The sequence below is a fragment of the Strix uralensis genome, chromosome 20, assembly GCF_047716275.1.
Source record: "Strix uralensis isolate ZFMK-TIS-50842 chromosome 20, bStrUra1, whole genome shotgun sequence".
NCBI classification, from domain to species: Eukaryota; Metazoa; Chordata; class Aves; order Strigiformes; family Strigidae; genus Strix; species Strix uralensis.
Genome location: NC_133991.1, coordinates 13,438,978 through 13,464,557, shown reverse-complemented (window position 1 = coordinate 13,464,557; position 25,580 = coordinate 13,438,978). Strand labels below are relative to the sequence as shown.

At 58.0% G+C, this 25,580-nt stretch overlaps 1 protein-coding gene across 9 annotated transcripts in view; it reads right to left on the bottom strand.

Annotated features, from left to right (window-relative positions):
• Positions 1 to 25,580, bottom strand: part of RAP1GAP2 (RAP1 GTPase activating protein 2) — a 73,710-nt gene that overhangs the window by 4,332 nt on the left and 43,798 nt on the right. For 3 of the 9 annotated variants that reach the window (XM_074890536.1, XM_074890542.1, XM_074890539.1), the window contains 22 exons: positions 23,041 to 23,125; positions 16,246 to 16,281; positions 15,880 to 15,924; positions 15,301 to 15,333; positions 14,760 to 14,969; positions 14,150 to 14,253; positions 13,518 to 13,596; positions 13,015 to 13,068; positions 11,709 to 11,792; positions 10,706 to 10,806; positions 9,880 to 10,009; positions 9,540 to 9,695; positions 8,757 to 8,828; positions 8,052 to 8,138; positions 7,647 to 7,781; positions 4,045 to 4,182; positions 3,530 to 3,648; positions 3,098 to 3,211; positions 2,480 to 2,597; positions 2,024 to 2,150; positions 738 to 817; positions 482 to 520 (listed from right to left, as the gene is read on the bottom strand). In XM_074890536.1, the coding sequence (XP_074746637.1) occupies positions 512 to 520; positions 738 to 817; positions 2,024 to 2,150; positions 2,480 to 2,597; positions 3,098 to 3,211; positions 3,530 to 3,648; positions 4,045 to 4,182; positions 7,647 to 7,781; positions 8,052 to 8,138; positions 8,757 to 8,828; positions 9,540 to 9,695; positions 9,880 to 10,009; positions 10,706 to 10,806; positions 11,709 to 11,792; positions 13,015 to 13,068; positions 13,518 to 13,596; positions 14,150 to 14,253; positions 14,760 to 14,969; positions 15,301 to 15,333; positions 15,880 to 15,924; positions 16,246 to 16,281; positions 23,041 to 23,125 (2,116 nt within the window). In that variant the 3' untranslated portion in view covers positions 482 to 511. Of the gene's footprint in view, positions 1 to 481; positions 521 to 737; positions 818 to 2,023; positions 2,151 to 2,479; positions 2,598 to 3,097; positions 3,212 to 3,529; positions 3,649 to 4,044; positions 4,183 to 7,646; positions 7,782 to 8,051; positions 8,139 to 8,756; positions 8,829 to 9,539; positions 9,696 to 9,879; positions 10,010 to 10,705; positions 10,807 to 11,708; positions 11,793 to 13,014; positions 13,069 to 13,517; positions 13,597 to 14,149; positions 14,254 to 14,759; positions 14,970 to 15,300; positions 15,334 to 15,879; positions 15,925 to 16,245; positions 16,282 to 16,500; positions 17,896 to 19,435; positions 23,021 to 23,040; positions 23,126 to 25,580 lie in introns of those variants that run through there. The other 6 variants (XM_074890537.1, XM_074890540.1, XM_074890543.1 and 3 more) reach the window with 5 other exon arrangements.

Below are 25,580 nucleotides of genomic sequence, written 5' to 3'. Positions count from 1 at the left end.
CTCTGCCCATAGAATCCACCCCCGAAACCGGCCGTTTCCATCGGGTTTTGGGGAGGGGTAAGGAGACCACCTCTGCTTTTCCACCCCCGGCGCACAGAGCGAAGCGCAGCAAACCTCACCCTCCCTGCAGAGACGGGCACGAGCGGTTCACGAAGGTTAACGGGAAAAAATGGAACCTGCTGTGCTGTGGCCCATCATCCCCGAGAGCGGGGGCAGAGGCGGGTGGGAGCACCCGAACGTACCCCAGAGAGGACCAAAGCTGCACAGCGGCACCAACGGGCACAGGCCTGTCTGGCACTGACCTCCACAGCTTTTGTCACTCAGTGCTGCCCTCAGCTTACAGCAGCGCTTAGGATGCTTCGAGATACAGTACTGATCACGTATTTAATAATGAACGGTGCAATTAGCCGAGGTTAGCCGTGCACACCTGGCCGCAGACAAGACAAGTCACCGTGCACGACACCGTGTTACACTCACTCACCTTTTACAAGTTCATGACTCCTTCTTCCTGCTAGTGGCTCTGAACGGAAAACAGAAGACAGGTGGGGTTGCAAAAGAAGGGGCAAGAAGTCATGAAATCCCTTCCCCTTCCCCTCCCTTGCTGCCTGTCCCTGCAGGCTCTGCCTCCTGCTCCATAGACCCCAGACCCCCCCGGACCCCCCGGGCCCCCACGCCGGCACTGGGCAGAGCAGGATGTGGCCGCGCAGCATCGCCTGGCGAGAGCCGCTGGCACCTACCGTGCTGGAGCTGCCGTGGCTGAGCTTGTCGAAGCGAAACTTTAGGTTTGACCTTGGAGAGTTTCTGTTCTTTATATCTGCTGGAGGGAGGGGAAAAGCAAAGGAGAAAAATAATAATCTGTGAACAAAAATATTTGCTGAAGCTGTAGGGTTGACTGCTGCTCGACCAGCCTGACAGCCAGGCACTTCAATAGACTGTCATGAGTGCTACCAATATTTAGTCTATCTTGGCTAAATGTTTGGCAAAATCTGTACATTAAATGTTTTTGATGGAACAAATTGAGGCTTAATTACATTTCACAGTCTTTCTACTGGAAATGCCACTGAAAAGGCTACAAGAAATGAGTGATCCGTATAATGTATGGGTGGATTTCCATGTTCTTGGCAGGAAAAATACAAAATAAACACTTTAAACATTAAAAGGGGCTGGTTTAATAGTTCAGAAAATCACTAATGAAATAAGGAGGAGGACCTGTGGGGTGCTGAGATACAAAAAGCCAGACAGACTGCACTCTGCAGCCCGGATTTTCCCCCGCGCTGTTCCCAATTACGGAGCTGCTCAGGGTGGATTTGTGCCTCCCTGGCTGTTTCGCAAATTGCTCCCAAGTTCATAATGTGCGTTTTCATTTGGATCATGTGGCTTGAAAATGAAACCCCGGTGAGCTGCGGGTGAGGGGCGAGCGCTGTGGACCTCCCCCAGCCCCAGGGCCGGGGCCGTCACCGCGGGGTGCACCAGCAAAGGGCCGTTTCTGCCCATTTTGCCCTGTTGAGCTGCACCTTATTTTGCAAATCGTCCGACTGAAACGGATGGAGCCGGTGAGTGAGTTAGCAGCGGGGGTAATGGAGCCAAGACCAAGGGAAGCTGCTTGTTTATTAAATAATTTGTGAGTCATGGCTCGGTCCTTGGAGACAGCGAGTTTCCACGACTACTGCACATGCCTGTCAGGGGAGAAGGGAGGAAACAAAGCCACCTCTGCACTCTAATTTAGAAGGCAAACAAATTCCCCATGGAAATACAGAAATAAAGCACATGGGGCCGTCTCTCCAGAACAGCCCCGTCAGGATTGGGGATTCAGGACCCTGCGGGACGCCCGTCCTGCGCAGCCGCTGCTTCGCCCCGTCACCTCCAGCACCCGCCGGCAGCACGGGCACGGCTGGGGAGGGGGCTGCTCCGTCCCAGAGCCACCGACCCCGTCCTGACCCACCGCTGCGGGACCCCGGGGGCTTCCAGGAGCGACAGGAGAGCCACTGCCCCCCACCAAGCCCTCCCGCCCCCCGCAACCCACCTGTGGGGCTCCTGCTCATGATCACGGGGGTGGCGGCGGCCCCCACGCTCGGGCTCTCGCTGCCGGGCGAGGCACTGTAGACAAACACGTCCTGCTTGAACGGCGATGCCGTCGACGGCTGGCTTCCCTGAACGGGGAGAGACGAGGACACGGCTTTCCCTTCCGCAGCCAGCTTTCCTCCCCGCACCCGGCCAATGCCCCAGCGCATCCCTGCTCCTGATGGAGCAACCCCAGTGTGCCCAGCATGGCCCAGTGCTGCCAAGGCTCACTGGGGTGTCCCACTGGGCACCCTGAACCTCCCCCTCATGGGGATGGGATTAAACTCCCCGATGTCAGCGGGGAGGAGTCATCTGAGGGGTCCACGGGGCAGTTCCCCCACACAGACACCACCCATGGCGTGTGTGGAGCCGCGGGGTCCCGAGCCCGAGCGCGCCGCGGGGCCGGTTCGGTGCCTACCACGCTGTCGTACTCCTCCAGGGTCTCGCTCTCCCCCGCTGTGCTGCTGAAGCTGCTGGTGCTCGAGGAGGAACGGGAGATGTTCGACCTCCCATTCTCTTTCAGCTTAATAAACGGCCTGGGAAGAGAGGCAAAACAAAACGAAGGGCACGTCGCTGTCACTCGGAAAGCTGTGTCCCTCGGGCTACGGCAGCGGGGACAGACCCTCCCATGTGCCTCCGGAGCAAAGCAGCCGCCGTAGGGATGAACCCAGCTGGGTGGTTCTGTAAATAACCCTTCCAAAAGCGTGGGGTGACGTTGGTGGGTGCCCCCAGCAGAAACCCCGGGGTCAGGCTGACTCCCCGCTGGCAGGGAGGGATGGGCACCCCGGGCCTCCCCAGCTCCCGTGCCGTAGGGTTTGGGCAACTTCTGTCAAATACTGCTCTTTGCTCTTCTTTTTAAAGACGGCTATTTTCAGACCATAAAGGAGCTGTGCTCATGAATCACCAGAATCTTTTTTTTTCCCCTCCCTTAATATCAAAATTATTTATAGCAAAACCTGGAGATGGTTTTGGTTGACAAAGTCCCTGATGGTCTGTGAGCTCCGGTCGGAGGAGGACAGGGCTCCTCCCAGCTCACCTGTCTTTGTTGGGGCATATTTCAGGGGAGCTGGGGTTGGACGAGGTTTCAGATTTCATCTCTTGGGAAGAATGTCCCAAATCTGGTGTCTTCTGGGCTCCAGAAACACTGTCGCTGAGGGCACAAGGAGACAGGTTGCATGAGTTACACAAGAGACTTAAAAAGGATGGTCAAATTATACTCCCTAACACCAAATGCTAAACTGCAAGAGTAACAGATGCTCTCTGGATACCACCACTTCGATTTAAAACAGAGGGAAGGGATCCAAGGCACAATTCCTTGAACATGGCAAAAGCAGCTCTTGTTGCTGGATTGTGTGGAAAGAGGAGGCTGCGCCCCAGGCAAGGTCTCCAGCACCCACCAACACCTTCTCTCAAGTTTAACACGCAATAACGTTTTTAACCCCAGTTACCAGGGCGATGTCAAACTTACCACCTCGTCCTGCTCTCCGCCTGGCTCTCAGAGCCCGTGTGCAGGCGTGGGAACAGCCCTGAACGGCGCTTGATGGGGCTCCTGGACTGGTTCTTGGTGGCAGCTGCTGGTACGGGGGGCTGGAAGCACAGAACAGTCCGGGTTGGAGAGCAAAGCTCCTTCCTAGGAGCTCGTAAGACTAAACATCCTGTGAGGAATTATGCTGCCCTCAATTCTCATCCTGCACAGCGAGAAAACATGTAACGCCAGAATTTCTTTCACATCTCCTTTGTACTTTGGGGCTGAAAACCCCAGGAAGCCAATCTTCGGCTCTTCCACGAAACAAACCCAGCTTGAACACAGCACTCATAAAACCATGCTCTGCTCAAATCTTCTCCTTGCCCTCACACTTGCTGCCTGCACAGGGGACTGCCAGGCTACGTCAGGGCAGTGCAGCGCCCTGCCAGGCTGAGGAGGGAGGGAGAGAGGGACAGAGGGGCAGGAGGACGGGGGGGGGGACACGCGCCTGCGCTCACCGAGAAGGTGGTCTTGGTCACCTCGCCGCTGTTGTGTGCGATGCCCCCGCTGAGGCTGCCCGGGATGCCGCCGCCGTGGTGCTTCTTCTGGCTGCCCACCATCGTCTCCATGGAGTGGCTGCGCACCCGGATGGCTCTCTGCGGGAGGGGACAGGGGCCTCCGGTCATCACCACGCCCCAAAACCCCTCCCCAGCCCCAGGTCACCCCCGGCACACCCGGGCGTGACCTGCCCAGTCCTCCCTGTCACAGCTCGCACACACCAACAACATCTCTTAAGGAACAACAGCTGCTGTTGCTCTGCACAGCCCGAGGACGAGTCAACCCTCGGGGACCCACACAGCCATGACAAGGCCGGGTTGTCCCCCCACAACGCCGGGGGCTGAGCACTGCAGACACCAGCCCCAGAGCCCTGACCCAGCACCTGGCCGACCCCCCGAACCCCTCGGCAGGAAGGGGGAGCATCACCGAGTCATCAGCCAGTGTTTGGGTGCAAACCCCCGATTCTCCCTGGATCAGAGAGGACGGGTCCTGCGAGGAGCCTCCTGCCCTGCCTGCACCTCTCCTGCGCACTGACGGACCTCTCCAACCTGCCCCAAAACACCCCAGAGTTGGAGGCTTCACAGCTACACAAAAGTACGTCTGTTCTTCAGCGTGCTCACGCCTGAAGAACACATTTAGCCTGAACTAAATGCTGGTTTGGCCCATCCACCTCTGTAAGAGACCCAGAGATGAGCTGCACAGCATCGTCCCCACGGCAGGCACAGACTCTCCCTGCTTCCTTCGGTCTTCATTTCCCCCAAACAAGCAGCCCCTTCCTTCAACCTTCACATCAGCCATGATCCCCTGGGCTCCGGACACACTCTCCTCCAGGCTGCCCTTGCCCGAGCGGCACCGCCGAGCCTGTGCCAACGCTGCAGCCTGGCCCGGCCTCTGCTGCTGCATCCCTGCTGTTGGATGCAGCAAACCAAGGACCACAACCGCCACTGTGGCACCCCCAGGCTGAGGGCTGCGCTCCCCCCGCAGCTGTAGGCACCTCGCTTGCCCAGCAAACCACGGCCTGATCCCCACTGCCCTGAAACACTTGTGTCTGTTTGGCACGGGCTGGTTTTTACAGGAGCGAGATGCCCAGCACGAGGCCTCGTGCCCTTGCTCCCTCGGGCTGCCCCGGAGAGCTGGAGCACCGCCAGAGCTCCACGCACCCAGGGATGCCCACAGCCAGGCGTCTCTTGCCCGGGCATGGAGAAGAGGCACCAAGTCCAACCCACCTCCACGGCACATCCCAGAGATGTGCTGCGCTGGGTCTGGACACAACGGAACCCACAGCCCTCATGGAGAATTCCATGTCCCCCAGGAAAGAACCAATGGCCAGGCTCTGCGGACATTGGTGGCACAAGCAGGGGAAGAGGATGGATGTGACCTGTTTTGACTCAAACTGTTGCAAGAGCTGCGCATACCAGAGGCAGAGACCTTCTGCAGATCCAAACGCTCGTCCAGGTGCTTAAACAGGACCTGAGCTATTTTTAAAGTCCTCTCTCAATTGTTGTCCCAAGCGCTTACAAATACAACCACGAGATCTTTTGAAAGTCTGGCACACGCTATGAAAAGCAGCAGTGAAATGCACAAGTTAAAAAAAAAAGCTATACCCATATTTTAATTACTGTAATCACCATAGTAACGGGAGCCCAAACTGGACTCCGATGCCAGTGTGCCAGTTACAGGAAAGTTTCTCTTCGCAGCTATTCCCTTCGAGTGGCTGCTGCGCCACGGCCGCCTCTTCTCCAGCCCCCAACTCAGCCCAAGGTAAAGAGATTTTGGAGGAAACAAGCCATCGAGGGCCAGGAGGTTCCTGGAGGTGCCCGGCACCGTGTCCATGGAGCGCAGGCACCGGTTTGCTGCCGGCCCTGGGTAAGTGCAGCCCCAAGCTCTCACCGAGACCCCACCCGTGGCAGGGACCACAGACACCCCGACAGCCCCGCGCTGTCCCCTCCTTCCATCCAGTAACAAACACTGAGCAAGAGTCCATCAGACCTGATTTATTGGGGTCAGCAAGCCGTACAAAACTGGACAATGTTTGCAGATAAAAGTAACCGGTTGCTTGCTTGGCTGCCCGCAGCCCGGGCGGGTGCTCGCGCTGTGCAGGCAGGAAGGTTCCTGCCCAGGGCTGCCGAGGCCGCGGAGCTCTGTGGGGCACCCCAACACCCCCTCCCGGGGGGGCTGGCCAGGGGCTCCTCTCCCTGTGGCGGGGAGGTGAAGGCACCCCTCCCGCTTGCTCAGGGCCCAGCAGAAACAAGCTCTGCACGGCCTGTTACCACATCGCATGGCCGGGGAGGAAGGGGCTGCTGTGAGGCATCAGGTAAAAAGAAACCGTGGGGGACAGGTCTCGCCCCCTCCCAGGACTCTTATTTACCATCTCTCCTCTCCCCGCTCACTCCAACAGTGCACGGTGGAGGATGTAAGCCAGGATGCAGCCCAGCAGCGCGGTCCCGAGGCGGCCGGGAAAACGCAGCCCAGCCCGGACCACGGAACTCAGCACCTGCCCCGGTGCACCCTGCAACGCCGAGAGAGCAGAGTCCACTTTCTCATACGCAAAAAGCATGTGAAAAAATGATTATTTAACATCATCGCCTCAGAGCCTGCAGCAAACGCTGTGACATGTGACTGCACAGCATCTCCAGTTCTACATGTCTCATACCTAAACAGGACACACCTGAGCCCCCGGGTGCCCCCACAGTGGGGACCAGGGTGCTGCTCACCCTTCCTCGGCAGCCGTCGGGCGCAGGATGAGGTCACTCATCACCAGTGCCCGTTTCTCTGCACCACAGACAAAACCGTGCCCATACGGTACCTGCAGGAGCTGTCTCTGCAGAGCCGCGGTGGGGTGAGAGGGGTGTCCCCTGCTGCCCAGCTGGTCATTGTCCCTACCTCCAACAGTGGCTCCATTTTGTTCACATCATTTTATCTCATTTCTTCTCCTCCTCCCTCCTTTTCTCCCAACCCACTCTCTCTTGTCTCCCCTCACACCCCCAGTCTCACTCAGCACCGTTTCCCCTCTCCACAAACCCAGCACCTCCTCTTGTGTCTCACATTTAACACAACCACAACCCCCACCCGCCTGCTTGCCGTGGCGGCTACCCCTCGGTGTCCTTCCCCAGGCCCTGTTCTGCACCCAGGCTGGCACAGCAGGGCCACCAGCAGTCCAGGGCCACCAGCAGCCCGGAGCCACCAGCAGGACTTGCCCTGCAGCAGCAGAGCCCGACTGCAGGCACAGCCTGTGCCAGGGTGCCAGGCCTGGACCAAGACCCCTCCAGAGACACGGCAAATGCCAGAGCACGCTGGCAGGAGAGGAGGTGCCCAGGGGCTCTGGAGAGGTCACCCCGATGATGGCACTCGCTGACACCCCAACGTCAGCCTGTGCCTGCTCCCGCTGGGACCAGCTTGGGTGTCCGCGGGTGGCAGCGAGCTCCTACCTCCTCCCATCGCTCTGCTCGCAGGGGACCCCTCTCATCCCCCAACACGGCTCATCCGCATCATCCACTAAAATGTGCTCTGCCAGCCCCGGCTGTATTTTAACTCTGCTGTTGGCAAGGGGACGTGGCTTTACCTTGAAAGACTCCAGAAAGCCCCCGTGACCCCCATTCTCCAGCTTGTCCTCCTCGGGCCCCAGCCCCAGCATGGTCTGTGTGTACCCGTGGAGCTCATCGTGGAGGTTGTCCAACAAGGCGGCCCGTGTCCGGTCCTGGGGGAGTGAGAACAGGCTCATCCGTGGGCACCGAGGGAGGGGGCAGCGGCACCGACCCACGGGACACCGGGCTCGTCCCCCCGCCCCAGGGCAGCGCCCACCCTGCGGGGCCCCAGGGCCACCAAGTGAGCAGAGACACAGGCACTCTCTGGTCACTCGTCCCAGCAAGCGCTGGCCCAGCTCAGCCCAGGGAAATGCGTTTTCTTAATTAAAGCCAAGAGCCGCCCCGCGCCCGCTGCAGCGCCGGGCAGGGCTGGGCAGCGGTACCTCCAGCTTCGCAAACTTGTCGGACTTGCAGCAGGCGTTCTCGGCGTTGATGAGCTTGGTCAGGAGGAACTCCCGGAACTCGGGGCTCTGCGGGGAGAGAGCTGAGGTGTAAAATACCCACCATCATAAGATTCCACCTATCGCTCATACTGGAGCTGTACCGAGCTCACAGCACCCTGCAGCCCCCTCCAGATGGGGGAGCATTGGTGGAAAACCCCAGATGGGCGTGGGGAGCCCCCTCCTGCACTGGCTTCACCCCCACACTGGGTGCTATGACAGCAGAGCCGCCGCTGCCGCCTTGCACAGGTTACGCTGTGCGCTGGCGCACGGCCTCCCGCCCCGCCGCAAACCCCACAGCCTCACTAGAAACCAAAATAATCACAGAATCGTTGAATGGTTTGGGTGGGAAGGGACCTTACAACCAAACCAGTCCCACCCCCCTGCCCCAGGCAGGGCCTCCTTCCACTAGCCCAGGTTGCCCAAAGCCCCGTCCAACCTGGCCTTGAACCCTTCCAGGGAGGGGGCAGCCACAGGTTCTCTGGGCAACCTGTGCCAGGGCCTCACCTCACTGAATAAATAATAAATAAATAATAAGTAAATGCATATGAATTATGTTTCCCCTAAGCAGGCATGCTTGAAAACCTCTTGGACATACACATCTACTTTTTTTATGGCTTGGAACAAGCTTCCCACCTCAGCTCTTACCTTCTGGAACACTGGTGGGCTCGGCAGGGGGGGGCCGAAGGAGGGGACGTCCTCCCGCGCCGTGACCGACACCTGCAGAGCCAAGAGAAACGTTGTTCCCGTGGGTGCAGAAGGCAGCCCCCAGTGCAGACACCCCTCTCCTGGAGGGCAGCAGGTGTGGGAGGGGGTAATGCTCTCCCCAGCCCAGCCCAGCCCAGCCCAGCCACAGCGTCCCAGCACCTGAGAGCAGAGGGGCATCGCAGAGCCCTCGTGGTGCTGCAGAGAGCGCTCCTCCCCAGCCCTCGCCAGCCATCGCTCTGCTCTCAGGAGAGGGTTAACTGTGCACAGGTTTTCACATTTATTCCTGTGAGTTCTGTTTTCCTTTGTGGCTCTAAGCAACGTGGCTTTCAGTTTGAAAAATTACGTCTTACTGGATCTCTTCACAGAAAAGAGATAACAGAGTTTATGCTGCCTGGACTTGAGTGATGTGTTAGATGGGTACGAGCTGTTCTGAGGCTTATTCAAATACTGAGTAGCCTCAAAAATCTTTAGCAAATGAGCATGTTATTATACACGCACATATTTTATACATGTATGTACGTATACACACACCCCCCATGTAATAGTGCATATGTAAATACGCGCGTGTGTGTGTGTGTACATGTATGTTTAATACGCCCGTTAGGTATAATATTGGTTCTAACGCTGAGCCCATGTGCAGGGCAGCTGCTGGGCAGCCGCCTCCAGACTCGGCCTGAGCTGCCGAAGCAAAAATCGGCACCTGCAAGTCGCGACTGCCCTCACCTTGTACGCCGTGTTATCTGCCTCGGGGTTTTCCACCTGCACCACAATGTAGGCGTGCAGGAAGTTGGAGGCGATCATGTCTGGGACAAACGGCGTGTTCTCCTCCTGGAAGATAACTGCCACGATGTCATTGCCAATGTGCCTCTTCCTCTGGAGCTAAGCGGAACGGGAGAACACTCGCTCAGTACGGGTGGGCGGCTCCACTCCCTCGGGAGCAAACACCCGCTCGGGGGGTGCCGGGGATGCTGCGGCACCGGGGCTCGGCGCTGCCGGCGCTGGGCAGGGCAGCGCCAGCGCATCCTGGCTCAGATGCCTCTGTGTGAGGAGGCTCATCTCTTACTTGTTGTGTGTCTCCTTCGGTAAAAGGCAGCTTTGTAGAGACGTGAAACATTATCTCCCTGTCCCTGAACACCGTGTACACAGACTCCGCTCCCGTCTGCCCGTGGCTGACATCCAGACCTCCTCGAAAACTGGAGATGAAGGGAAAGGTGGGGGGAAACGAAGAAATATTAATTGAAAGCTTAGCAGAGACCGCCGGCGGCTGTCAGGGGACAGGGTGGCAGAACAAACTAGCTCATTTATCTTTATCGAGTAGCAAGCAAATGGGAAAGAACAAACTGTGCGTCACGTATTGTAACCAGCATCGGCGTCACCGGTCTGAAATTCAGGGGGTGCGGCAGAGCGGTGCCGGCAGCCGGGGCTGACCCCAGCCATGGGCACCGGCCGCGGGGCCAGCGGTGCTGAGCTCTGGCACCGTGGGCTGCCTGCACCTGCCTGCCCACAGCCCTCACCGGCACCGGGGGGCTCTGCCCGCACCACTGCCGCTGCGGCGACCACCCTGGACACCCTCACGCCGCGGCTGAGCCCACAACACCGGACAGGGTGCGTTTCCATACAAAGTTCCTTTCGTCTATGGCTCAATATAGTCAGATTTTCTCACAACCTCAAAACTGCAGGAAAGGAAGTTTTTCTCTCTTGGCAGCTCCAATTTTTTTTTCGGAAAACTCCCCCAGCTTTGAAAAACAAGCCAAAGCTATATTTGCTTCTGCTCTGTACATCCCGCTCATGAGTGAGATGACTTCTGTTCTCGCATGCTAGATATTTTTACATATGACATGGTCTCTCGTTAAATGTATTTGTAAAATCATTCTTTTTATTTAACTTACCCTTTGAAGTCCTGGAGTGTGATGGTGTCTCCCAGAAAACTTAAGAAGTTCTTGAAGGCAGTGCTCTCTTCATTATTGCCGAACAACTCCTCCTCTTGGGTCTGCAAAACACCGGATGCATCTTCTGAGAGCCCCGGCCCCGCCTGTCCCTGCCCGCCCAGGCTGTGCGGCACCCGCTGACACCGGCTCCGGGGCAGGAGGAGGGTCTGGCCATGGCTCTGCCACCGCGGCGTTGGTCTGGTGGAGCCACAGAGGCCCCTGTGCTGCCTGAGCCGAGCGTGACCAAAGCCACCATCCCCAGCGGCCACCATGTGCCGGGACGGCCCCACGTCCTCAGGTCGCTCTGCGGGTGGTATGGACACGACGACCACGGACACCACTAATGTGAAAGGTCCCTTCAAAATGCCCCTTCTACATGTCACCCTGCTCTCAAAACAGAAATGAATCCTCCCTGGGAAAGTCCAAGTCTTAATTGTCCCTTGCACGCCACATTTCAGAACAATGAGACCTTAATTATGGTCTTGCATGAGTTAATCCAAAATAAAATGCAATACGTAAAGATAACTAGAGCGCCTGTCAGAATAATCTTTGGTGAGTTATAAGACTCAGCTGCCTCTTCACTCCCCATCCAGAGTCCCTCGGCTAATGACAGCGTTCTCAGCAAACGCATGGCTTCCTAGCCCACAGTCCTCCAAGACAAATGCAACTGTTTCTCTGTCTAAACATGCATCTGATTAAAATATCATGCCTGCTAAAATCCATTTTCACATCCACTTTTCCCTACAGCAGCTTGTGGGCTGACTTCCATACTGAATTTTTACAGTCACATCATTTTTTAATGAGTCAGGGAAACATCCGAGCAGTAAGAAATGAATTATTAGCGAGGACACCCAGTAACACAACGTGTTGTATGTGACCGAATTAACTGCGGGGCCGGGTTTGCACTTGTGAAACCCAGACAAGCGGGGAAGTGCTCCCCGAGAACGGCACAGGGGTTACTCACCTGCCTGAACTTCTGATAGATCACACCGAACTTGAACGTGTTGTTGACCTCATGTTCATCATACGACACTATCATCTGGGACGCCTGCAGTAAAGCAGAATACGAATTAATTCATGTGGCAGTTCAAAACGCGACGTCCCAAAGAGCAAACTCGTGGCTCCCCGTGGCGGGAGGCGGGGCAGAGCCCCCCGGAGCTGCAGCGGGGTACGCAACGGCCAGGCAGTGCCCGGGGGAGCGGAAGGGGGGCAGAAGCCAAATTTCCATATAATTAGGTCAGAAGTTTTCACCAGTGGCCCTGGTGTTGGTTATCAAGTGTCCCTGCAGCCTCCGCTGCTGACAGTCCACCCATGCGTTTTGGGTGGGCGGGCGCTGCAGCCCCAGTGCCCGGGTGTGGCGGGGACTGTGGGGAGCCCTGACTTCTCCCAGGTTTCCTGAGGGAAGTGTGGGGCCCTTTGGGTGCAAGTACCAGCAGTTCCCGTGGCGCCCCAGCTCCCCAGTCCCAGCCCCGTTCTGCAGGGACTGAGTCAGAGACACTTTTCTTCCCCAGCTGGGCATCGGCTGCTCTCCAACTTCCAGACAGGGGTTTGATTGCAACACCAATAACGACAACGGATGAACGAAATTGGTTTGGCCTTGGCTGCATCAGAGGGTGGTGAAACTGCCTTATAACTTACTGCTGTGCCTGCCTCATAAAAAGTACTTGAAAATGATGGATTTTTTTTTTGCAGCTTCCCGGGAGCGGGTCTCTATGGCAGCACAGGAGTGCGCACGAGGAGAAGCGATCCCGGAGTGGCCAACGAGTCAGTCTGGGCACGTCACCAGCGGGGACTGCCACCCGGATAAAACACTCCGTCCCCGCAGTGACCCTCCCTCCTCTGCATCTCTTCCCACAGGGCCTCTCGAGCACAGGCTCAACCTGTCTCACCGGGTTTCGAGCAAACCTTAAGGCATCAAACCAAGATCCCAGTTGGTTTTACACCCCACAGACAGTCGCCCTTCTGTCCTTCCCCATGATCCAAGGGCAGGTAATACCAAAGTGCCATCAATCCTTGGGGGCCAGTTGACATAACGAGACGGTGGCACGCGCATGCCATCGGACAGCCGCTGGGTAACCCACAGCCCAGCGCCGCTGCGCTGCTCACATCCCTTCTGCAGCCAGGCACACAGGTAGAGAGCTAGAAAGATGCAGTACAAATATCCATGCTCTGTACCAAAGTAGCCACTGGATCTTGGAGAAAAGGGGAGAATTAACCCTACCTGACCTTCCCTGCCCAAGACGCGACCGACGTGGGGTAAGTTACCTCACCTTGGGGTACAGAACCGGGTTAAACTTCAGCCCAGAGGCATCATCACAGAAGGCCTGTGGGCAAGGGGAAAGAGCAGTCAGTGCCAGGTCCCTGGGTGTGTGGAGCAGACACCCCTGTCCTGCCAAAACCCCACATCAGGGCTCCAAATGTCTTATAAAGGAGCCAAATCCAGCCTCCAACTGCAGGAGCTCCCCGCTCCACATCCTCTCATTGGGATGCCCTGTGGCCTGGCTGGTACCCGACCGAGGATGCACCAAGGTTTCTCCATGGGTCAAAGGTGCTGTCGCTTCCTCACCTCTTCCCCCAGATATCAACCAGTGACCTGCCTGGGGTCTGCGGGAAACCAACAGACCTGCCAAGCACCCCTGGACCCAAGAGCACTGTTACCCAACACCACCCAATGTCACCCAATGCTGCCCAACACCACCCAAGGCTGCCCAAGGCACCAGGCGCAGCGGCGCAGGCTTCACTGCAGGTGTCCCAGCCCAGCCTGGCATTTTACCTTTGCAATCTGGGGGATACTGGGGAGCTTGCTAAATCCTGCCAGGGGGATCCTTTCATGCAACGTCTTCACTTTGGACCTAGGAAAGAAAAAGAGACGAGCAGACATCAGGGAGTGTCCAAGGCAGAGACACCGGGCAGCCCCCCCGCTCGCCAGCCCTGTGGCGTGCACGCAGCGATGCTCCGCCGGCTGTTGGGAAACAGCGTTCTGCAGAATTTGTTGGGCCTGGTTAGCAAGCAAAGGCTCAATTTTTCTTCTCATCTCTGCAGCTCTTAAAATATTCATAGTTTGGAGGGAAATGACACAACAGTTGAGACGCGCTGGGTCCTGTCAGCTTACAGAGGGATGGCGATAGATGTGACTGGTATTATCCCGTGTCACCGAGAGGTTTACACTCAGTTTCAGCGGGTTTAGCAACAGATCAAAGTCTCGTGTTCATTACTGGGGTGAGGCAGTTCCAGCGCAGAAACAGTAAAAGGATGATGCTGCTGGTTCCCGTCCCACCCTGAGCCCCTACGTGTGCGACAGCCAGCGGTGCTGCCAGCCCAGCTCCAGCATTTACTGCAGAAACAAAACAAGGGACTCCCAAAGAGAAAATATTTTGCTAAACAAAGCTGCTTTTTTTTCCATACCTGAGTATAATCCTTAAATATTCCGTGCCATCTGCCTCCTCACACTTAATAGAAAGGATCAGATTTCCAAGGCTGCTGGCTGTACAATAAAAATTTAAATGATCCTAAAAATAGAAAGCAGCGGGTTAGCGGTGGGGGAGGCAGCTTGCTGATGGCAAGGACGCTGCCCCGCACCCCGGCCGAGGGCAGAGGACTCGCCTGCCACCCTGCCACCCTCGGAGATGCACTCTCGCACCCCCACTCGCAGCGACCAGGGCTTTAATCCCTCTGCCCGTGGATTTAGGCACTCCGCTCTCAGCTCGGCACAGAGGGAGAAGGAGGATTACAGGACTGTGAGCAGGAGGGTGGGCAGCTCCCGCAGCGGGTCCCCCGCGCCCCAGGTCCCCGCAGACGGAGCAGGCTCAGAGCCAGTGTGCCCACCCCAAGGCCGGGGCAAAGGCCACGTGCGTGGCCACGGCTGGTCACCTGCCAGTCCCCTCCTCTCCTTTCACAACAGAAGGTGCAATATTTGCCCATTTTTTCCACAATTTTAGAATTTCTTTTTTTTTCTTGGTGGGCTGTGTGTGCAATTTTCAGCCGACCGCTCGTCCCCTGTGGCAGGGACACCCACCTTCCCCAAGAAATGCTTCCTGTAGGCTCTGGCCTCCCCTTTGCACTCCAGCTTGTAGCCGTAGGTGCTGGGGCTGAGGTTCTCCTCCTCCTCCTCGCAGACGCTGCTGTCGGACGAGGTGGGCGTGCCCAGGTTTTCCGGGTCTTCGATCCAGTATCCCCCGAACTGGGGCAGGATGATCAGCGGGTACGGGCTGCCCTTCTCCAGGATCTGCAGAGACGCACCCGTGAGGGTTGGGCAGGAGCGGGGTGCAGATGTGGGGTGCAGGGGCCCATCGCCCCGTGTCCTGCCCTCCCCGCTGCCCCCTCCCGCAGCAGCCCCAGCACCACAGGGGGCAAATCCAGCCCCTCTCTGAAACCTCCCCAGTCTCTCCTAGAAGGGGGAAGGTGCTACCAAGGAAAAGCAGGAGCCGCAACAGCGGGGAGGGGGAATGTGCTTTGTGCAGCCCCTCTCGGAAGCTGAACTCCACCAATTCCCCTGTTATCGGCAGCTCTGGGAAGGCATTCGCCTGAAGGCGTTCAGGGTGGCTGAGGGCACCCACCTCATCGATGCTGGGGTACGGGATGTAGTCTTCCTGGAAAAAGGAATGAGAACACCATGTATGACTGTTTGTCCCCTGCCAGCCGTCCCTCAGGACCACAGCCTTGCACATCCAGCCTGGGGAGCGCTTCCAGCCGCCCGCTGCACCGGTCCCTCCACTACCAGGGATTAATTAATAACGCCCTGGAGAGAGCGCCGGGCAGTAATGGAGAGCAGTGCCACCAGACTGCCTGGGGACCTGGCCTGGGGACCCCTCCCCGCCCGCAGGGAAGCGCTGCAGCAGGGTGGGTCCTGCACCAGCGGGGTCTCCCATGTCGCCGTGAGCTTCTCGGCTCGGCGGCAGAACCCAACCGTCTTACACAGTTTGCCACGGGAACCCGCGGGTTTGGACATAAAAGCTGGATTAGGGATTTACAGGCACCAGTCTCTCATCTTTGCAATTCAATCAGTGCCTTGTTTTTAGATAACATTTAAATCCTTTTCAGTCCTTTGAGTGACTGTCTTTGACTATACACATTAAAGCTCTGAGATAAGCGGGGAACAATTGAAGAGATCCATGCAAAAACAAAATTCAACCAACCTTATGTTTTTGGCTTCCAGTCCTCTGTTCTTCAAGTTTTGGTGCCTGATTGGAACAAAACGAATAGATCAAATAATTAAGATGTTTTCAACAACACAGACAAAACCACAAGGGTATTGCGCTACATGGGAATCACTCTGACATGAGTGGCATGAAAGGAGGGAGCTTCTGCCTGGGACGAGCCGGGCAGAGCTGCCGGGGTGCCAGGATAGACCCTGCTGTAACACAGCGAAAATGGGTGACAGGGATGTGGTGGGACAAGACCTGGGACACAGCGACGCCGCACTGAAAATGTCTAAATGTGAGGCAGGAACGATCATTTCCCAGGTGCCGGCACAGCACCAAACACAAAACACTGCCACTCACCTGCATTTTTTCCAGCATTTCAAAGAATTCTGCAGACTGAAAAAGAAAAGAAGGAAATCTCCTGTTCAATTAAGCAAACACGAGGCAAGCCAGCCCAAGCCACATCAAGGCAGGGACACCGGACCCCCCACCCTGTACTGGGCTGTCACGTCCTGCTCAGATGAGGGAGACAAGTGACTTAGATCCGTCTTGTCTCCCTCATCTGAGCGGGATGTGACATGGGCACTCAACAGGAATGGAAAGAAGAGACTGTACCTGTAACCAATGGCGTGTGCCCCCAAGACACCCCGTCCAGCCCCGCTGGGCCAGTGGCCATCCCACACCAAGTGTCCCTGCCGCAGCCGTGGGCAGCACATGGAGCAGCGAGCGGCAGCAGCTCCCCACCTCCCTAACACCTCCTGCTTGGCGTTTCATTTCCAAAAAAGCCTGAGTGACGCTGTGGTGCTTGTCCTGCTTCTGTCCAGCCCGGCTCAGATCTCAGGCTTCGCACTGCAGCTCACCATGGCCAGTAACACACAGCCCTGACAACTTCCCAGCCCGGTCTGCGTACGGTTTGATAATGGTTCCTTTGCCATTTCTTCTTCTAACCGCAGCAGTGCCGGTGCCCGCCACTCCATGATGGGCTGCTCGCTTCTGCACAGCGGGCGCTGGATCTCGGGGGTCAGGCGGGGAGAAAACCCCGACGGCTGCAGGTGTGGGGTTTGTGAGGACACGGGGACGTGGGGCAGAGCCGGTCCCACCACGGGCAGAGGGATGGGGTGTGGGTGCCCTGGCCCCACAGGGACCTGTGCGCACAAACCAGCCGCAAAAAACTTGCCTTTTGAAATGAAACAGGCCCAGACTCATGGATCCAAAAAAGCAAATAAATACTCTGGCAAATGAGACAGCTACAGCAGCCCTCCCCGTGAGCCTTACCTTGCAAGGCGTGAGCCCCGGGCTCTGCGTTTCAGCGGCTGTGGAAATGCCGGCCACGCCGCTGCAGGCCAATGGCTGCAGGGGCTGCGCAGCCCCTGAGCACCCCAAGGCGCTGCAGCACACACGGGGCACGTGGAGCACGTGGCTCCTGTGTCTTTGGCAACACTTGGGCTCGGGGACAAGAACCAAACCCAGGCCAGGAAGAGCCCACCACCACCTCTTCAGGAGAGGTGCCAAAGCCACGTCTGTCCTGCCCGGCTGCGCTTGCGCCGGGGTGAGGGGAGGCTGCCAGAAACCCCGTCCCTGCCCTGACCTACCTGCGCTGCCCAAAGGGGCCCTGGTCCTGGCCGTAGCCAGCACCCCGCTGAGCTGCTCTGGTGCTGGGCAGGCACCAGCCACCTTTCCCACTCGGCCCTGCCATGATGTTGGGACAGATATGGGTCTGGCTGGCACAGGCACGGCCCCACCAGCATGCACAGCCCTGGGGAAACTGGTGCTCCACAAGCAAGCGCTGGCCTCCTGATTCCCTGGGCACCCGTGGGGTCACCCCTCAGCACAGCACCTGCTGAACGGCAGCTGGATGACTCTGGTCCCTCATCCTGCTTTTCCTGCTCTCAAGCGCACACAAATAAATTATCTGGTCAAACTACGGCTGTAAATGTCAGGGCACTCCCAGTAAACTAGTAAGTGGCTTTTCTGGAGACATGACGCAGCAGCCCCGTCCCTCCTCTCCCCCATCCTCCCCCACATCTCCTCTAACCCCTGTTTGCTCCCAGCCACCAGCCACGCTCCAGCCACAGCCGAGGGGCTCGCGAGAGGCCGGGGCCATGGCAGATGCTGCCAGTCCAGGAGGGAGAGCAGAAAGCGGGATCAGCAGCTCCAGTACTGCCAGCTATCAGAAAACAGTTTGCAGAAAAGAGATGTGAGATTTGGGGCAGAAAGGGTCACAGTAGCAAGGAGAAAGGCATGGTGGGGGGTGATATTTAGTGAGCTCTTAGAATAGACTCAATTTCTCAAAAGACAAAAAAGAGAGAAAAAAACAGAGGAGGAGATGAAGAAATGAAAATCAGGTGAAGACCAAAGGAAAACCTCCGAGAGATTTTCTTTTAATAAGTGTGGTGAGCACAGGTTAGTTTTACAGCATGAGCAGTCTAGCAAGTGCCCTCGGTGACACCAGCTGGGATGGGGGACAGACACTGCCAGCACAGGCGGGTGCCGCGGTGGCTCGGCCGCAGCCCTGGACGTGTTTACAGCCTTAGACTATGCCCCGGTTTTATCTACTGCACCTCTGGGAGGAAAAACGAACCCCGGGCTCAGAAGAGCCCAAAGCTGGAAGCACTTTAAAAAGGCTTTTCCTTATTTTGAGCTTGGTTTAGATTCTGGTTTATCTTCAGGTCTCTGCGATGGACAAACGTGCTTTGAGTCAATTAAAATGTTTCCAGGCCCCACTCTGCCAGCAGCCAAACCCGAGAACCAAACCACAGCAGCACCGGATCCACCTGCCAGAGCAAGTTCCAGCAGAAAACACGTACCTGTGTTTAACAAAGCAGACAGCAGTCTGCACCCTGCAGGGATTTATGCATGCTTAAAGCCAACTTTACCGGGCCACAAATATTTTGGTAATTAAAGTGGAGACAATTACACCTTTGTGAAGCCCGGCAGGACACAATGTCACCTGCGGCAGAAAGGTTACGCTCACCCTGCTCACCCTGCTCAGGTCACCGAGACTCTGCTCCAAACCAAACCTCCATCTGCTTCTTGAACCCAACCAGAGGCAACACCAGCGCGACAGCCGTTCCCCCGCCACCTTTGGCGGGACAAGCCTGCCCAGCAGCTTGTCCTGACAACCTCAGAAATGCAAAATATTTGACCCGAAATGGTTCAGTGGCTATTCCTTCCCTGTTCACGTGTCCTCACCCCTCGCCGCTGAGCACGCAACGCCGGCAGCGTGAGAGGGGACGGACAGCCACGTCTCCGTGCTTCAGCTCAGAAATGATTCCTCTCCAACAGCACCAGGGAAGACACTGGGTCTGAACAGCGTCTGTTCAACCACCCCAGCACCCCGGGGTGAGTTCAGGGGTGCCTGCAGACGAGGAGCGCTCAGAGCAGGAGCTGCAGCCCAGCCAGTGGGTCCCTGCTTGGGAGCTTTCTGCAGAGAACGACACCCCGAAAGAAAACCCTGAGCCAGGCGGGAGCCGTCAAGGAGGGAGCAGCGGGGCAGAGCTCAGCCCAGCACCCTCCCCGGCGCTCCCCCTGCGGGTCGGTCAGCACTCACCAGCAGGTCCTGTAAGAAATCCATCACCTTCCCGGCGTCACCCCCGCCCTGCATCGGCCACGCAGCCATGGCTGCTGCCGCCACCGGACTTCCTCGTGGGCACCCAGCGTGAGCGGCCGACTGCCAGCCCGGCCATCCCTCCCCAGCCCCGACACCTCCCTTCGTTAATGTTTCTCCAAGCCGGAGGCACGGCAGGACTGCTGCTTTGTTATTTCAAAGGGTGGCTCCCCTGTGAAGCCAAGAGCCCCAAACAGGTTGGGCAGGAAGCGGGTGAGGGTTTGCAGGGGATGGGCAGCTGCCTGCCGGGATGCACGGCCCCACGGGGGGATGCACAGCCCCTCGGTGGGATGCACAGCCCCACGAGGGGATGCACGGCCCCACGGGGGGATGCACGGCCCCACGGGGGGATGCATGGTCCCTCGGTGGGATGCATGGCCCCTCGGTGGGATGCATGGCCCCACAGGGGGATGCATGGCCCCTCGGTGGGATGCACAGCCCCACGAGGGGATGCACGGCCCCGCGGTGGGATGCACGGCCCCGCGGTGGGATGCACGGCCCCTCGGTGGGATGCATGGCTCTGTGAGGAGATGCACTGCACCGGGATGTGCTGTGGCCCTCAGGAGGGCACTCGCCTGGGAGAGCTGCAGTGGGAACCAAGTGCTGGGCAGGAGGCAGAAAATCTGACCTCTCCGGCTTGGAAATCTGTGTGCGTAAAAATGCCACAGCCCTTCCGAAGGAGCTGAACAAATCCCAACCATAAATCCTCTCAGAGTCAGCTCAGGACAACCCAACCTCCAGAGCCAGGAGCGGCAGAGCAGGCACCAGCACCAACGGGGCCTTCCCAACCCGGGGAGGAGGCAGGACACAACCACTTTGGCCAGAACTCCTGTGACGGAGCACGGGCAGGCTCAGCTGCCGGGGGCTTGCTCCTGTCCCTGCTCCCAATGCCCACACTACCCCCGTCCCTCCCTGTGACACTCGGTCCTGCACAGATCTCTGGGAAGCACCTTAAAGTCTACCAAGAGCAGGACAGAGCAGGATGAGCACTGAGGATATCGACTCTATGCCCTCGTGCTGTGCGGCGTCGCATTGCAGGCTCGGCTACGCCCGGCGCTAACCACCACCGTCAGGGGACTGAGCCCACGTCTCCAGAAGAACCAGGTCTCTGCCTCCCATCCACAAAGTCACCCTGGGTTTCCCTTCATCAAGCTGACGGCTCCTTAATCCCTGACATCTCCTCTCCCAGGCACCTCCAGTTCCATCTCTTAAATGTCAGCAAATACATACCAGCCCCTGCCTTCAAGAACCGTCGGCAGCCGAGACCAAAGCAGCAGCAGGGGCACAGGAAGCTCCAAACAAGCAGACACACCAACCAAACCAGTGGCCCCCAGAGAGCCCCTGGCCTGAGGATCTGAGGGATTTATTTGTCTGGCACCTGGGACTGAGGGATGAAGGGAGGGACCACATACCGTGGGCTCCCAGCTCAGCCTCACCTTTCCAAAAGGACAACCTGTGCCATCTGCAAAAGATTCTGGAGCCCTTTAATCCTGCTGTAAAGCAGAACCAGTCAGTAATCACCTTTTAATTGCTTTAATTACATGATTATAAAAACAAAGAACCCGTAGTGAAACAGGCAGCCTCTGGCCTTGCCCATGGAGATCGGTACCCCAGTGTGTCCTCAGCCAAAGCCCGACTGGCCTCTCCCCCAGCCACAGCATCCGCAGCGAGACGGGCCCGTGCGGCTCGCGATGGCAGAAGAGACGGCCATTTCAAGATGAAAAAGCTGCTTCTGGGGCGCTTACACTACCTGAAGCGTCTGGAGGAGCACCCACACATTTCTTCCACGCCAGGCTCTCCACAGGTTTCCATGCCAAGTTTCCCGAGCCGAGGGAAGCATTGAACTGCGGTTTAAACACCATTGAAGAGCCCGACCTCCTGCTGCCCCACACCGCCCCGGCTCCAGCCGGGGAGCAGCCGCACCCCCCCGCCTGCAGTGTGACGGGGGTCTCACCCCCCAGAACCCCTCCCGCAGCAGCGCCTGGGCAGGGCGCAGACCCCGGCGCCAGGGGCCACCTCCGCACCCGCACAGGCAGGCTCAGCCTGCTCGGCTCACGAGCTCATTAAAAGGCAGAATTTCCACTTAAACCATAACGAGGGCAAAGGCAGAACCTCTCAGGACACAGGTGCTGCTGCAAAGCCTGGGAAGGCAGGAGGGAGCGCGGCGGCAGGACGAGCCCCAGGGACACTGTGGGGCTGCAGCGCTCACGGTCACAGAAAGTCCCACCTGCGGCACCTCCCGCACGGCATCTCCCCGGGGTGCCCGCAGGCGGGATCGACCCTCTCCCCCGTTTCCCACCATGCCCCCAGGACAAGGCCCCGCTGCCAGTGGGCTCTCCCCAGAGGTGCATCCCCACTCCCTCCTCTCACTCCAGGCTTCAAGAGCCCCCCAGGACCCCCCCTCCTCCTCTGCAGCCCGACAAGGTGCCACAGCTCGTGTCACCAGTGAACGGTGACGGCTCCCGCCCGCTTTGTGCACCCCGGTCACACACAAAACCTTAAATAAGCCAAATCATCAGAAGCTCCACTAATAAACTCCTCCAACTCAGTATGCTGTTTCCAAGCCCACTTGCTCTTAACAACCATTTAACCAGGTTCTCAGCCACCTCGTAATCCTCACATCCATCTCATCTCCTCCAGCTTAATGAGTAATTGCAGGGTGGCAGCATATTGAGCTCTCTGCTGCAACCCGGGAAGAAGAGCTACAACTGCCTTTGTCTGGAAACCCCGGTATCGCAGAAATGTCTGCAGTTACTCTGACAGAAGCTACTTTTGGTGAACCCATGTTGCATTTTATCCTATTTTCCCATTCATTTCCACATCTCAGATTGACTTTTCCTGCTGAATTCTCTCTGAAGCTTTGCCCCAGCGCACCACCCCGGCTCTCTGCATCGCCTGGCTCAGCCCGGGGCTGCACGCTCCCCGCTCGCTTGAGACTGAGTGAGATCACCACGAGTTGGGAGCTGTGGAGGTGCCCAGTTAAGCCCGGCTCAAGCAGGACTAGCTTCCAGGTCTGACCAGGTTGCTCGTGACCTTCTCCCGTTGGGTTTGGGAAAACTGCAGGAAGGGCAGAGCGCTGCGGAGGCGGCCTGGCATGGCAGAGCAGAGGGGAAGCACCGTGTCCCGCGACCTGCTGCCTCCGCCATGGCCAAAGGCAGCGCCCCAGCGGTGCTGGCAGGAGCGAGCGGCAGTGCCAGCCTTCCGGGGACACGGCGTCTGCCTCGCGCTGGCGCCCAGCGAGGGTTATTAGAAGGAAAACAGCACCGGGATTCTGCGCCCCGCTTGGCACCGCCGCCCGTGATTGCATAACGTGAGCGGCAGCGCCGGATGGGGCCCGCCGGCACGCACGCCCCGCTGCCGCTGACGGCGCCTGAACACGCTGCAGGCTGAACTCCAGAAACCACCTACTGCTGCTGCCTCGGGAACAGCCCAAATCCGTACAGCCGCTGCGTTGGAAGTGCTGCTCCTCACCAGCTCCGGTTTCCAAAACCGGCGCCTCGGCCGGACCGGGCGCCCACGGCCCGGCGCGACATCGCCCGCACACTCACCTTCATGGTCGGCGGGGCGGTGAGGGGGGGGGACAGCGGCCGCTCCGGGACAGTCGCATCCGTGCTGTTCAGCAGCTCCTGTTTCCTGAAAAACCAAAGGCAGGCGTGTGTCAGCTTGCCCCGCGCCCCCAGCAAGAGCGCCAGGCGGGAGATAAGGGCTTATCTTCTTCGGCAAAGCCGCGGGCATGCGGGCTGCCTGGAAAACAGCATCTCGGGTCTGAGCAAAAGCCAAACGGACAGCATCAGAGGTGATAACGGCCATCTGAAGAGCCCCGTGCCCAGGGCAGGCTCGGACCCCTCGCTGCCCCCGCAGCGCCCCGACTCCATCCCCGGAGCCCGGCTGCGGGGCTGGGGTGCGGAAGGTGCCGGAGCGGGGACAGCAGGGCTGGGTTTCCATGACAACCCATCCCCACGGGCTCCCTCCATCTGGCACCCTCCCCGCCTGGGCAGGATCTGAGCCCGCAGCCGGGGTGCCGTGGACGGCGGAGGAGGGTTCGGGTTCGGTGACACCAGCACAAGGCCCAGGGACACCCCGGCGCGGGCCTGGCAGGGGCGGGGGCCCCTCTGCTAGCAGGTCACCCGGCCCAGGCACTGAATCTGGAGGCAACAAGAGGCATCATGAGGATGTGAGACCCCAGGGAAGGGGGAGCAGCCCCCAGGCCACAGACCTGCCACAAAAGCCCCCCCAAAAAACCCCCTAAACCCCAGAAAGGCACAACCTCAGCCCTCCACTGATGATCTGCACAAACCACCCTGTCCCTTTCACACCAACGGCTTCCCAGGCAGACGACCAAGCCTCCACTCGCAGCGGTACCGCCAGATGCTACTCTGGGAGTCAGAAAATCTGAGATTTAATTTAGTTTCCTCTCGTCCCTGCCAGGTTAGTCCTGCAGAAACCGGGCCAAAATGTCCAACTGTTTATCTTGCAGTAATGAGGTTTGGTTCCCATGGCAGCCCGCCCCAGGATGGCACCGATGCCCACCGGGGCCCTCCCCGAAACAGGCAGCTCCTGCCAGAGGGTGCACACCCGGCCCCCCACACCGCCTGCCCCCACGCCAGCCCCACCGCCCCGGGTCCTGCCCCCCACTCACTGCCCTCCTCGGCCAGGACGCAGCCAGAGCCAGTAGTGCCTGGAGCCATGTCCCTGCGGCTGGCACGGTGGGGTCTGGCTGGGGGGGCTGCCAGCCACCAGCCTGTGCCCGTAACGTATCGCATGGACGGAGACGAGAGACGTGGGGAGCGGCAGCGCCGGTGACCGAGGGATGGAAGGGACGAGCAGGACGAGGATCAATAGTGCTCATTAGTCAATGACCCAGGAACGAGAATTAATGGACTCCGGTTGTAGCCAGGGGAACATCAGCTGGACATCAGGGGAAATTCAGGGCTGGAGTTCAAGTCCATAAATCTGTACCAGAGGTGTAAGCCCAGCCCAGGCGGGGCGCAGGGGATCGGCACATGGGGAACCCAGCTCACAGACCCCTGGGACCTGCAGGCCAAACCCTCTGGTTCTTGTAATAATTGCTGATTGCACTTCCCAGAGCCCGGGGCAGCACAGGCATGCGGGCAGAGGGACCTGGCCACCAGGATTTATTTCTCCTGGCCTTGGAGGGTGCTGCCGGGCTCCTCCTGAGGCGCAGGCAGCCACAGGCAGGGGGAAGGTGGATTCCGGGACCTCCGGGCTGCAATGCAATGGAGGGGAAAGCTGTCCCGCAGCTGCGAGGGGCGAAGGCAAAGCGGGACCAGCAGCACCCGTCCCTGCGCCCCCCACAGCCACAGCCGGAGTCACTGGGGGAAACTCCCAGAGGCTTGCGTCCAAATGTCAACCCAGGCCAAGGACTGACATTTTACATTATGTTAAACCAACATACGTCTTTTTTCTTTCTTTTAAATCAGAGCAGGTCAAATTTGCCTTCCATTATTACACCTCATCTAACCTCTTAGCATCTTCCAGTTTTTCAGTGCAAGATCTGAATTAAAACCACGTGGGACAGAGTATGGGCAACAGCAGAATTCACGTCCTGCCCATCCATATTGTTTACCAAGCTCCTTCCCCTTCTCCTCTCCACAAACTCACCATGACTCCGCTGCTGAAAAAATGCCGAAGATGACAGATTTTTCCTGTTTGCTCTTTGACTTTCTAGGACACTAAAGCGCAGCCTGATCTGGAGAAAACCACTCATCCTTTGCTCTCCTTGCTTTGAACCCTGAGCTCTGCCTGATTGCACTAATCTGCACAGTGGCCTCAAAGGCATAAAATGTATCAGACTTTGCAAAGATTAAAGTTACAGGGATGCACACAAATAATTCTATTTGATCTGGGATTTGTAGCAGGTTGCCATAGCATCATATTCTAAGTATTATAAAATCACTCAGACAACTTAACAACGTGTTCCTCTGTCACATGCTGATTGCTTCTTTGGGGCCAAACTGCTGGAACTGCTCCTGCAATTCCGGGGAGAGCAAAACAAACCCATTCACCAGCCACCGCTTGTAATTACCCTCCGTGCACTGGAAATACGTTACGTTAAACGGCAGCCACA